At 40.8% G+C, this 14,762-nt stretch overlaps 1 protein-coding gene across 2 annotated transcripts in view; it reads right to left on the bottom strand.

Annotated features, from left to right (window-relative positions):
- Window positions 1-14,762, bottom strand: part of LOC148506021 (protocadherin gamma-B5-like) — a 519,059-nt gene that overhangs the window by 279,096 nt on the left and 225,201 nt on the right. Inside the window, exon 1 of one of the 2 annotated variants that reach the window (XM_088447418.1) lies at window positions 1,806-4,247. The exons of the other annotated variant lie outside the window; for it this stretch is intronic. Coding sequence (XP_088303544.1) covers window positions 1,806-4,247 — 2,442 coding nt within the window. Of the gene's footprint in view, window positions 1-1,805; window positions 4,248-14,762 lie in introns of those variants that run through there. 2 annotated transcript variants of the gene reach the window in all.

Below are 14,762 nucleotides of genomic sequence, written 5' to 3'. Positions count from 1 at the left end.
TTTCACATGTCCCATTAAGGCTTCTTAGACATGATCTGAAATTTCACAAAACCTACTGAATCTCTGTCACTCAAACTTAAAAAAGCAATGAAATTCCAATGGGCGTGTTCCTTCAGTAATACAGATATGGTGTGCCATCACACCGTGTGGTTAACTGCATATTCACAGAGTGAGATTGCTGTCACTCACAAAATGGTGGAGCTGCTAATTCACAGAATTGTGTGCTCATTGGAATACACACATACAGTCTATGCAACTGAGGTCTGAGCAGTTATGTGGCACACACATCCCACTCAGTGCCCACAATCTTCCTATTTATTCACCACAACAATCCACTGGGTTCCAACATCCTTCTCACCCCATATATCCATCTCATTCAGAATACACATTCAGCTCCCTAATTTCTAAAGCTACCTGTATCATACTGTGTCTATGCATGTACACTATCTGCACCTCCATTGTGCTCTATCTATCCCTGTAGCTGTGTGGTCTCTTAACTGTGCTAGATCTTTATTCCCTCATCTGCACCAATCTGTCTTTCCCCATCTGCACAACCCTGTCTTTCTGCATCCATGCCACTCTGTTTCCTTCCATTAGCCGAGGGGCTGGAGCGATGACGTCATGAGTCCTGGTTGGCTCCTGGTAGCCATCTTTGAATTTCAAAAATGGCTCTGAGGTGCAATTTTTTAAATGGGCTCCGCTGCCAAACTCGGCAGAATGGCTGGCAGGGACTGGATTCCCTTAGATCCAGGCCCGCTGCCTACACCCACACAGATGCAGGGTCCCGTGGCTGCCGGGTCCCGCTGCCTGCACCACCACCGCCGCCACTGTAGCCCACACTAATGCCACCACCGCCCACTCCACTGCCACCACTGACACCTGCTCCATCGCCGCCGAGTCCCCACCGCCATTTCCGCTCACTGCCATTCCCGGGTCACCCCGCTGCTAATGTCAGCAAAAGGCAGCCATCTTGGTAAAGCCACAGTGAGTACACCCACTACTGGAAGGCTCCTGCTGAGGCTGTGCAACAAGTTGAAGCTTCTTATCTCTGTAATGGCACAATTGTGAGCTAATAGTTTTAAAACTGTAACTTTCTCAATTACCTAAACTCCAAACCCTGGAACATTAGCTACCTAATAAAACAAACCCAAGTCTAAATTTGCCCCCTCCCCTGAGTTATGCCTTCCCAAAAATCCCTCAAAGACTACTGCAGAAAAGTGGTCCTAACTGAGAGTGTCAGACAAAACTGACAGTTGGAACTTTAGATTACTCCCAAATCCTAATTTTTTTATTTTTTGCCCTGAGATTTGGCATACAGGACCAAGAGTCAGTTCAACTCATCCATGCCAAATTTCAGCTTGGCACCTCAAATAGCTTTTGAAGTGTAGTCCCTTAAACACCTTAATATAAGGGCACGACTGTGACCTTATAATATATACATTTCTTTTTTGAGTACCATCAACAGCCTATATCATTATTTGAACTGTAAATATCTATATTATATAGATAGAAACGGCAAAAATCTCCAAACATAAGATAATAAATATGAACCTGACATTGATCATTCAGAATAGGGTTCCATTAAAATGTATGATTATTTTCCTACAAAAAATTTCTCACAAAATTATACTGGAAATACTGTACTGTCTAATAAGTATGAAAATGTTTTAGACTACATGTTACCTTTATTTTCAAATGCAGTTAAAAACTTTTAATATTAACTGGATATTGTCTGACTTTTCAGCATTTATAAAAAAAACATTTTGAGATAAGTTGTAACTATAAAATAGAATATTGTCTCTTACCTTATCTGTCTCATTTTGGTAGCTTATATCTGGAGACATATCAGTGTGTTTAGTCACATCCTTACATTGAGGAAAATCCACAGACTTTGTATAACTGAAATCCTGCTGTTCAGGGGCTGGGGGAAAGTTAGTTGCGTAATATTGTCCTTGGGTCCCTGGGGGAACCATCCTGACCTCCATGTACTTTAAGGTTCCATCTGTGTTCAGGTAAAGAGCTGGCTGATACTGATCTGTGTAGGGTTTGGATTGGGAACCACTAAGAAAGCAGCAGCTGCTGCTGTAATCATAACTTTCTCTCCTCAGACATCTCACCAATAATATAATGAAAGTAACAAGTGACACTAAGCTGATAGCCACCAGGGAAATAATTAAATACAAAGTCATATCTGATGGGGGTTTGGAATTAGTGATAAAATGACCGGATTTGGGTGTTTCTACTACAACCTCATCTGCTATAGTAAGAAGTACAGTGACTGTCGCTGATAAAGGAGGATTCCCATGGTCACTGATAGAGATGAGAAGTTGTTGCTCTGTATTTTCTGTGTCCTGAAATCCTCGTACAGTTCTGACCTCTCCTGTATACTTAGACACATGAAACAACAAGGAATTGGCAGCATCACTGAGACTAAAGACTAACCAGGCATTGTGACCAGAGTCCAGATCCACTGCAGAGAGTTTTGTCACCAAATAACCAGCAGATGTAGATTTTGGAATCCGCTCTTGAACAATGACATCGTCAGAGTGTTCTGGATACAGCAAGGTGGGGGAGTTGTCATTTGTATCCAAAATGAATATAAAGACAGGGACAGTGGAAAATAACTTTGGAGATCCAGAATCTTCTACTTTTATGGTGATTTGTAAAACCTGGATGTGCTCATAGTCAAATGAACGCTGAGCATATATATTACCATTATTAGTATTAATGTAAACATAAGAAGATACAGAGGAACCATCTATCTGGCTCTCAGCTATGGAGTAAACCAGATCAGAGTTATCACCCTCATCTAGATCTATAGCAGATACTGTACATAGTAAAGTACCTGGGTCACTGTTCTCCTTAATAAAAGCATTATAAGTAGACTGTGTAAATGTTGGTGCATTATCATTAATATCTGATACACTGAGAATAACAGTTGTCTTACTGTACAGAGGAGGAGACCCTAAATCAGAGGCTGTCAATTCAATAATGTATTGGGAGATTCTCTCTCTGTCCAGATTCCCATCTGTGACCAATGAGTAACGATTTTTATTTGGTCTGATTTTAAAAGGCAGATTAGGTGACATATCCAGCTGTATTTCTCCATTCTTTCCAGAATCGTTGTCTCTCACATTAACAAATCCGACAACAGTTCCTAATGGTACATTTTCTGGAATTTCATTTGTCATGGAGGTAAAATACATTTCTGGGGAATTATCATTCACATCCTCCACTACTACCTGAACCAGACAGTTCCCTTCCAGTGCTGGTGTTCCTTTATCTACAGACTTGATATACAATTCATAAAAATTAAGCTCTTCAAAATCCACAATTCCTTTTATAATGATTTCTCCACTTTGCTCATTAAGATCAAATAATTTTCTGGCAGATTTCGATGTGTGGTCTCCAAAATAATATTGAATTTCACCATTCTCACCCTCATCCAGATCTGTTGCATTTAACATAAAGATAATAGAATCTAAAGAAGGGTTTTCCCTGAAACTGATTTTATAAACTGACTGACCAAATACAGGAGCATTATCATTAACATCTAATACATGTATTGTTATGTGACAGGACCCTGATCTGGAAGGCTCCACACCATCAGTAGCTGTGAGAATGAGATTATGCTCTTGTTTTTCTTCCCTATCTAAAGTCTTCTCTAATATCAGCTGAGGAATGAGAGTCCCATCTTTACGAGCCTTCACAGACAGGGAAAAATAAGGATTTGTATTTAGTGTATACTGACTGACACCATTAATACCAACATCTAAATCCTCTGCAATCTCTAAGGCAAACTGAGCATGACTTGCTAACAATTCTGAAATTTTTAAAATGCGATCAGTACTTGAGAATGTGGGAGAATTATCATTTATATCCAAAATCTCTATTTCCAGGCTTAAAAGCTCCAATGGATTTTCAGCAACTGCTTCCAAATGCAACACACAGCTCAGACTAGAACCACACAGTGTCTCTCTATCAATCCTATCCCTCACAATCAAAGCTCCGTTATGCTTATTCAATGCAAAATATTTGTTTTTGTCAAATTCCAGATCTAACCTTCGATTCGAGAGCTCTGCACGTTTCAGACCTAAATCCTGAGCTACATTCCCCACAACAGTCCCTAGCTCAGACTCTTCAGCAATAGAATAACGAAGCTGTCCAGAGACCCAGCCCCAGCTACAAAGGAGGAAGAAATATGCTACTTGCCGTATCCAAGCATTTGGACTGCTTCTGTAGTCCATATCTCAATTGTCTTCTCTGATATGTGATGTTGTGTAAATCATCTATAATCCCATACAATTGAAGTTTAAATAGTCATTTTAGAGGGTGAAAATCCAAGGATAGAACAAAAAATATCCCCAGGGTTTTCATTACAGTGGCAGCTCTTCTTTGTGTGTGAGAGGAATATGGGTGTTTCACTGAGCCAGGGGGAGGAGAGAACAAAGACGATATAAGCAGATCTAATATTACAGTGTAAGAAATTATCAGATGGCGTGCCTGCCCTCTTCTGGCCAACACTGGTAACTTCCTACTGGTACCTGCAATTCAATGCAGATTTTAAGAAAAATGGTTTTAGTGTGCATTTATTTTTTGTAATAAAATAAATTATATATATTGGACAAGGGTACCTTTTAGCATCTTGTCTCCCAAAGGAAGTTTAGTTTGTTTTGTAATTTTCAAAATTACATTAAATAACAAGTAAATACTGTACAACACCTGGAATTATAAAAACATAAATAAAAACATATTACTATTATTATTGTAGAATATACAGATAGTATTATAATTGTGACTACATAAAATCTTTTTAATCATTAAGTTTCAAGTTAAGTTAAATAAATAATATGTTGTATATTATCAGTTTGCACTCATATCCAAGTGTGTTATTTATTATGAGATTTTCATATTTGGCAAAATTTATTTTATTAGCCTTTCTAATTAAATATATACATATTGTTATAAGGCTGTCTAGGTTAAATGTTCATGGCTATAGGTGCAGCAACCCTTCATTGACAGGGCCTTGTACTGTAACATGCTAAATCCCATTCAGTATGGGGTACTCTATATGTTATAGGCATAAAGCATAATTTACAAAAAAAAGTAAAACCAACCTGGTTTTGCCTTTTTTAAATATTGCTGTTTGAAATCTAGTAGCTAGTAGCTAAATTGTTGGCATCTTGTGGCTGTCTACATATAAGCATTGTTGATTTAGGGGTATATTTAATGAAGTGATGGTTTTTGGAAGTGGAGATGTTGCCCATAGCAACCAATAAGTTTCTAGCTATTAATTTCTAGAAGGTGCTAGATAAATGTTAAGTAGAATCTGATTGGTTGCTATGGGCAACATCTCCACTTCTTAAAACCCACACTTTAGTAAATATACCCCTTAGGCCAGCCTTAGTATTAAGTCAACTAGTATTATAAACCAAATAACTCTGCAATATTTATTATTTTATCAGAAAAAAATAATTCACCTTTAATCAGAAATCTGAAGCTATAAAGCATTTGCGAGTTTAAAAATCTGAATTATTTACTACACAAAATTCCCCAAAAATACGGATATGTCCTCATACACTGTGACTTCAGCCACACCAAACATCCCCTCTCGGTGGGCCTGAACCTGGGAAAATCAGCTGCACTGAGCGTCCCTCCTGCTCAAAATGTGCATCTTATTCTCATAAATAAAACAACTGGAAGTAACAAAACTACTTTGCTAGAATACATTGATCAATGTCACAATAAATGAATTGTATGTCTCTATTTAAATAAATAAATTCAACAAAGTTATTTTATTATGGTGTCATCTTTTGTTGCTATAAAAGTAGTCTTAATGTATATTCATTATTAATATAAACTTCTTTTAACTAATAAAATACACATCTCTAACCAGGTGCATTTCAACACAATATTTGCTGTAGTGCTAGCACTAGATTGCTATAAATGTTTGGTATATTTGAATATTACAGCATTACATTGGTGAAATGTATTCAAAGGGACTTTTCAGGAAGATGTGGTGAATTGTATTACCTCCCCTGATGGTTAACAGGAGGATGTTATAAACTGGCAGTTTCACTGCTCTATTACATTCATTTTTGAATATTAGGATAAAATATTATAACTTTATCTTCAGCTTGGACCAATTTACCCGGCACTATGTGCTAACCATCAATCATGGTGATAAAGTATCCACGTTGATATTTACTGCTACAATAACCTCCTTAGATTGAATATTTCTAAACAAAAGGATCAATGACAGGGAAATAATAATCAAATTTTCAAAGTATGCCCCTGTAGTATTCCAGTAATGGGCATTATTCAGAGATGTACGCTATTCCGATGTATACATAGTTCAGTGATAAACGTCAGTCTGCGCATACGTCTCATTCACGCAGCGCATGCGTCAAAGTCATTTATCATAGTTGCCCGCAGTGACTATTGTCACGCAGGGTGATCAACAGTCAGGTAGCGTTTGGGGGAGGTAATGGGAGAGTGGTGGCAAAAATACAGTTGTATCGCAACCATTTTCGGGGCAGGTCGCAACCTACCCATGCAATCCAGTACGCAGATAACATGGCTCTGGCGTCTCTGCACACGCGGCCATTCTGTGCAACCATAGGGCTTCTCAGAAGTCCAATTATCAAATGATCTGTGACATCTTCAAATGCGATCGCTTGGATTTGCGAAGATGCAGATGGGCGTCTCAATACATTTGTTAATCGTTTACCCCCTTATGTATAGCATAAAGCATGACACAAAGTGTCTACCACCAATAGTCTACCACCTTTGCATCTTTGTATGCATACTCTATGTGCTCCTTAATGAATAACCTTGTTTCTATCAACAAGAATCAAAATAATTATTTTCTATAGCCTACCCTACTAAAATGGAAAATAACGGTAAGCACATTTATATAAAAAATTACATGCAGTAAACAGTCCTACAAAAAATAATTACATAAAAAAAATGTTTAATAAGCTCAAAATAACATTGATCAAAGATGGCATCCTATGTTATATTTAGCTATACAGCTAACTCTGTCAATATCATCTCCTCCCCCTGGCTCAGTGACTCACACATTTTCTATTTCACACACAGAGAAGAGCTGCTGAAAGGGTAACGTTCTTCATGTCTCACACTGATTTCACTTGTTTATTCAGACACATTAAAGTTGGATCTGTGTTTTCAAGAGGGCTAAAATGTAAATTAGTATTTTGATTAGAATCTAGGACCACTGCATGTGCTTTTGTGACCAAGTAATCAAAAAATAATGATCATTGGATATTACTATTAGCAGATAATTCTAGATTTATTATTATTATTATTATTATTATTATTATTAGTGTTAGTATTATTATTAGTAGTATTATTATTATTATTTTATAAACTATATCATTGGAAGTTAATTTTAGGAATCTAGTATCCTCAGCTTTCGCTATAAATTATAAAAGCTGAATATGTTAACGGTCATAAAAATTTTACATATTACTATGATTGCTGACATTAATATAATATCAAAGGAAAAAATAGGAGCGCTGACCACATATAATAACTACAGTTTAATTTTTCACATTAGTATAAACAATGATAAAGATAAGACACCACATCTAAAATGGCATATGCCTATGATAAAAAATTATTATATCATGAAAAAATAAAAAATAAAAAACAGAAAATATTTAATACTAGAATATCGGAACCATTAATATAAATCTAACATGAGAATGTATTTGACTTTAAACTATAAAATTAATTAATTATGTGATAATTTCATCTTCAATGTCAAATTTGGAAACTACACATAATGATGCTCGTTGTATTCATATATACATACATTGTACAGTGTTTACTGTAATAATCCAGTGTTACAAGATCAGTATTATTTAAGTGATATTTGCAAGGACAGAGGGCCCGATTCAGACCTAGACGCTAAGAAGTGTTTGCTCATAGCTGCTGATGGTTCGCATTGTGCGCATGCATCGCAGTGCACGAGCGCAAACCACTGCAAAAGATCGGGGAGCGTTCGCTCGCCTAGCATAGACAGCCCACCAGAGTGAGTGACAGGAGAAGCCATTTGTGGGTGGTAACAGGGGCTAACCACTAGAAACAGGGGAGTGGAGGTGCGAACCCAGGCATGCCTGACCGAAATAACTCCATTTCATAGGCGTGCATAATTAACAGGCAGCATCATAGTACACGTCACCAGGTTATATTTCACACTGAAGTGATCGCAGTGCTTGAAGTAGGGTATAGACTACCTCAAGCGCTGCATTCGCTTCCGATGATACCCGATGTACCGATGGTTGCATACACTTTCTGCAGATGACGTGCGCAAGTGGGCATCTTAAGACAGGCTGGTGGGCATCTGCATACACAAAGCGATCACACGGCAAGACATAGTGGGCGTGCTTATACCTTGCCGTGCCAACGCCTGCCATGCCGTCACTTAGCCGAATTGCATACGCTGGGAACGAGCATACGCATCTAGCGACCGGGTCTGAATCGGGCCCAGAGTATCCGAATCATTTCTATACTATAATTTTAAATAAAAATTTCTATTGCTTATAAAATAATAGTGATTTTTATCATTTTAGGTTTTATGAAATTATTACTTTTACATTTATGTTTTTTTCTAGAATTCTTATCTCGCACAGTTAAAAATCTTGCAACAATTTCTAAAGCTGCCTTGTCAAATAGATCATATGACATCGAGGTATTAATAATTCCAGCAAGGTTCTCTTATTATAATCCAGAGGTTTCTTTGTCCTTTGCTCTGATTGATAATTCATTAAAAAAAATTACTTCTTAAAAATCCACAATTTTTTTTAAATATTAATTTTGGTTGGCTCTGAATTATGACTAAATGTCTGCTTTAACAGTTTTTTTTTAAGAATGATCATCAAATGAGTATCACATTTCACCATTTGATCCCTCAAACAAATGCGTAGCAATAAGCATTATAATAACTGCATTTAATTTAGATTTTCTAATAGTGTTATTTTATAATATGGTTGTTCATAGTTCTACATGGTCATTGAAACTAAGGGCCTGATTCAGACCCGCTCACGAGCGTACAGCGCCTCGCAAGCGGGTCGATGGTCCCCGACTGCGCATGCGCCGCCTCCTATCTCATTTTGTATTAATATTTCGTAAAAGAGTGCCCTCAAAAAAGGAATCTTCTTAATTTTTTTAGCCTTCTGCTAAAATATTTTTTTTACATGTTTTTAATACAAAGTCACATCAAAAAGAAAAACAGTGTGAGACTATTCAGGTGCACACAAAGACACTAGGATTAGTAATAACTAAACTAATAAAACATAACTTTTATTTCATATATATATAAAAAACCTTTATTTGTGTTTTTATTTTTATTTTGCTGTTCCTTTAAAATAAAAGAAGATAAGAAGTGTTCACAGTAAGAAAAAAGTGTTTAAAATGAAGTTCGTTTCACTGAGTCACAGTGGGATAATACTCTTGGCTCTTATATTTTGTTCATGTAGTGACCAATTGTTACCTACAATTGTATATGCATAATTCCATGTATTCACTTATCAACTAGAGTTGTATTGATTGTGTTTAATTACACAGTTGTATGTTTTTAATACAGTCAGCGCAGCCAGGCAGCATCTTCTATCTATCTCCCTGCCGTCTGTTAAATACCTGTCCTGCAGCCGCAGTGTCCGGCTGTGTTTGGCTAAATGCTGATTGGTTGTCGGCACTAGACATCCGCCAATCATAGTGGTGGAATGTCTCCCAACACTGATTTGTGAAAGGCTGGAGCTACAGTATCCACTAGAGATGAGCGGGTTTGGATCTCAGAGATCCAAACCCACCCGAATTTTGGGGATCCAGGGCGATCTGAGCGATGCTAGGATCTCCCTGCCTGCTGCTGTCGGGTCGCAAGGTTTTGTATTGAGCAGACTTAACACTGATGGCTGAGAGAGACATCTGTCACGGCTCTCATCCAATCAGCGTAAAGCCCATTGAAAATGAGCACTGAAGATGGCGCCCGCCATCCCCCACAGCCTGACACCACCAGCACCCCCCGCTGCCGACACCGCCGGCACCCCCACTGGCAGCATCCCCCACTGCCGACACCACAGCTGCCGACACCCCTGCACTGCTGCCCCATGCCATGTACTGAGGACACCGTCAGCAACCCCAACACTGCCGACACTGCTGACACTCCCACACTGAGGACACCACCAGCACCCCTGCACTGCCGACACTGTCAGCACACATGCACTGAAGACACCGCAGGCACCCCCGCTCTGCCGACAACGCCGGCTCCCTGCATTGAGAACACCCCTGCACTGCCAGCACAGTCAGCAAACCAATACTGAGGACACTGCTGGCACCCCTGCTCTGCTGACACCGCCGGCACCCTGCATTGAGAACACCCCTGCACTGCTGACACAGTCAGCAAATCTGCATGAAGGGCACCGCTGGCACCCCGCTCTGCCGACACCGCCAGTACCCTTCACTGAGAACACTGCCAGCACCGCCATTCCATGTACTGAGGACACCGCCAGCAACCCCCCACTGCCGACACAGCCAGCAAACCTGCACTAAAGACATCGCTGGCACCCCCGCACTGCCAAAATCATCGGTACCCTTCACTGAGGACACTGCCAGCACCACAGCACTGCCATTCCATCTACTGAGGACACCATCAGCAACCCCACTCTGCCGACACTTCTGTCACAGTAAGTGCACTGTTGGTGTATCCAACCCACACTGTATAACAAACTGTATCCGTGTTGGAAATTAGAAGCTGAACTACCACATGTTAGTGCCGCCCACTTTGTCACTTATCTTAGTCAGCCAGCTAGCTGGATGCAACCTTTTGGCCTTAACTAGTTGAAGCAAATAATATTGTGAGGTGGTCAAAATTCATTGGAAATTACTGGAAATAAATGTTATTGAGGTTAATTATACTGTAGGAACAAAAACAGGCCCAAATTATGTGATTTTAGCTGTTTTTATGATTTTTTAAGAAAAAACCCAGATCCAAAACCAAAACACGAAAACAAAACACGGAGGTGAGGTTTTGGCAAAACCAATCCAGATCCAAAACCAGGGGGATCCAGATCCAAAAACAAAACCAAAACACGAGGGTCGGTGCACATCTCTAGTATCCACCAATCAGAAGATTGTAGGAAGAGACATCTAGATGCTAGAGAGATTGATGGCAGCTCATTTATTAAGCTGGGACAGCATGTTTCTCAGGTCTGGGCACTATTTGTAATGAGGGAGGAAGGACCATAATGTTTAATAAAAGGGGAGGCAAATTTTGGATAAGAGTTTAAATGAGAATCTGTAGCATTATTATGGAGTTGTTTGCTTATGTGAGAGGGGGGGAAAATATAGTGCATTATTGTTAATGAGGGAATTGTGTTTGGGGTGGGGACAAATCTGGGGATTGATTTTTCATGAGGGAGGGGGGGGGCAAATTTGAGGTATAGCTTTTAATCAGGTGTGTAGGGGGTCATATCTGGGGTATTCATTTTTTAATAAGGGAGGTTTGGGTCGGTGAAATCTGGGGTCTGATTTTAAACAAAAGGGGGTTAGAACTGGCATATGCATTTTAATAAGCGAGTAAAGGTGATCAGATTTGGGGGTTTATTTACTAAGCATAGGGTTCTAAAACCCGGAGCTTTTTATCATGTTAATGCCCAAAATTTAAAAGGACAATGCTTTTACTAGCTGTGTTATGCTAGTAAATGCATGTCCCTTTTAGTTTTTGGGCAGAAATACGATCAGAAGTACCGGGGTTTAGAACTTTGGAGTAATTTTTGGATGCAGTTCGCTAGTAGAAACGTTGGGGCCACATGCTTGTGCTTTTCCCCCCTAAAAGTTGCCAGTCAGTCCCTAGGAGAGGAACAGCTGTATTGCACCGGCAGTGAGCGGTGCAATAAATGTTTTTCTTTTAGTATTTTTGCGGTGCAGCTCATGTGACATCATGATTTCTGTTGATGGCCCTGCGGGACAGAGGCCAAGTTTGCCTTATTTGGAACATGTATATGTACATATTTTTAGCCAGAAGTTAAATACTATATGTACACCATGTACTAGGCCACAGATCTGTGGATCAACATTTTTTATATTTATAGTGACTGCCAGTCCACGCAACGCTATACTATATGGGGGACTGAGATAAACTACCAGTGGTGGCTCTTACCTCTATGGTTAAGGGTGGCTGCCAGTGATGAATCTGAAGTAATGACATCACCAGTCATGTGCTTGCCGACAAAGCATGTGCACAAACATGGCATCTAGGGAATTGCATAAGCTGCAACCCTTAGAAGCATGAAAAGAATGCAGATGGAACAATGGTAGTGGCTTCAGATTGAAAGCCCTCTCTGCTAATACCCAGTGCCAGTTATACATATATGATGGTTATGCAGCTGAGTAGGGTGCCACATAGAGGAGTGCACCCTGACCGGGCCACGACATGCAAATTTCAAAATACACAGTGACCGCAGGCGCAGCTAAGCTTTGGCTGACTGTGTCACTGTGACACAACTGCCTACACAACACCGCGCCATTCTGTGACACAAAAGGCAGCCGTGGCTTCTTTGGTTGAAATGGGCTGGGCGTCATGACGTCATTATGTCACGTCGCAGCAAAGAGGGCTGGGTGGATGCTGTAGGTCTGGGGTCTGGAGCAGACTGCATCTGCGCTGAATCTATTTACTGGGAGAGGGACAGGGGTCATGCCCAGCAGCTACAAGAGTGCTGGGTATGCCTCCAACGTGACAAAAATTTGGGTGTGGCTTGTGGGTATGGCTTTTCCCATGAGACCATGACCCCTTCAGTTTTTTGGAGGCATGTGTTTGGCACGCACAAAGGTACATCAGGGAACTCCAAAAAAATATTTGCTTACCGAAAAACTTGGCCTTGGGCCAGCCCTGCTAATACCACACAAGTCTGACAGTCCCAGGGGGAGGAGTTTTACTTACTGGGGGTGGGGTAGCTCACTGTGAGTGTGGTGGATTTTACTGGGGGGGGGCTGTTGTACTGTAGCCCCTAGGTAAAATCTACCACTGGAAACCACTTTCTATTAGCTAAGTGCTGGAATAAAATTATTTTTTTAAATTGACTTGAAGGAGACAATATGGAAAAAAATATGAAAAAATTGTGCTAAGTACTCTGAAAGTCATTATGTAAATACATTCCTCATATTTTTCGGATGTGAGGGATGCCTTATTACACTTGCATCCTCATGTACTTTGGATAAACTGGAAGGCCATAATCCTATCACACTAGCTAATTACTTATATGGCTCCATGACCTGCCAATACACATATCTTTTTTATTAACTATACAGTATATTTATTCATTCATTCTTTGGGACCTGTGTGAGGGGGGTTGAGGGGTGGTAAGTTTTGTAGTAGGGGTGAGCGGGTTCGGCCCCCCGAGCCCCCCCGATCCGAGTCCGATCCGAGTCAGGCTCGACTTTTCCCGCCTGACTCGGATCTGACATCGAGGCAAAACGTCATCATCCCGCCTTCCGAGTCTCGCGGGTTTTGGATCCTATATAAGGTACCCGCGTCGGCGCCATTTTCTCACTCGGCTGTGGACAGTGAAGAGGGAGGGTGGGAGTTAGTGCTGTGTAGTGTAGTGTAGTGTAGTGCTGCTGTTGTCCACTACTTCAAAGTCCATAGGGGCTGGCTGTGTTGTGCTGTGCTGCTGTTGTTAATAGGGGCTGTGTCCACTACTTCAAAGTCCATAGGGGCTGGCTGGACTGTGTTGTGCAGTCAGTTCCAAAGTCCTGTGCAGTGTCCCAGTCCTAAAGGGGTGCTGTAGTGTTGTCCAGGGGGTGCTCTGTCCATCAGGGGTGCTCCCCCCAAGTGCTAAAAAAATAATATATTTTCTGTGTTTGTGAATTGTGTGCGCAGTAGCCGCACGTGCATCAACAAAGTAGTGCCAAGCGTGCGCCTGTGTCATAAGTAAAGGGCCGGCTGGCTTGACCGTTAAGGGTGCTGTAACCCCCGAAAGTACACTCCAGTCCAAACCAAAAAAAAAATTATTTTCTGTGTTTGTGAATTGTGTGCGCAGTAGCCGCACGTGCATCAACAAAGTAGTGCCAAGCGTGCGCCTGTGTCATAAGTAAAGGGCCGGCTGGCTTGACCGTTAAGGGTGCTGTAACCCCCGAAAGTACACTCCAGTCCAAACCTAAAAAAAAATTATTTTCTGTGTTTGTGAATTGTGTGCGCAGTAGCCGCACGTGCATCAACAAAGTAGTGCCAAGCGTGCGCCTGTGTCATAAGTAAAGGGCCGGCTGGCTTGACCGTTAAAGGGTGCTGTAACCCCCGAAAGTACACTCCAGTCCAAACCAAAAAAAAATTATTTTCTGTGTTTGTTAATTGTGTGCGCAGTAGCCACACGTGCATCAACAAAGTAGTGCCAAGCGTGCGCCTGTGTCATAAGTAAAGGGCCGGCTGGCTTGACCGTTAAGGGTGCTGTAACCCCCGAAAGTACACTCCAGTCCAAACCTAAAAAAAAATTATTTTCTGTGTTTGTGAATTGTGTGCGCAGTAGCCGCACGTGCATCAACAAAGTAGTGCCAAGAGTGCCCCTGTGTCATAAGTAAAGGGCCGGCTGGCTTGACCGTTAAAGGGTGCTGTAACCCCCGAAAGTACACTCCAGTCCAAACCAAAAAAAAATTATTTTCTGTGTTTGTGAATTGTGTGCGCAGTAGCCGCACGTGCATCAACAAAGTAGTGCCAAGCGTGCGCCTGTGTCATAAGTAAAGGG

The sequence above is a fragment of the Taudactylus pleione genome, unplaced genomic scaffold (assembly GCF_031769625.1).
Source record: "Taudactylus pleione unplaced genomic scaffold, aTauple2 ptg000431l, whole genome shotgun sequence".
Classification (NCBI taxonomy): Eukaryota; Metazoa; Chordata; class Amphibia; order Anura; family Myobatrachidae; genus Taudactylus; species Taudactylus pleione.
This window is presented reverse-complemented; position numbering and strand designations above follow the sequence as displayed.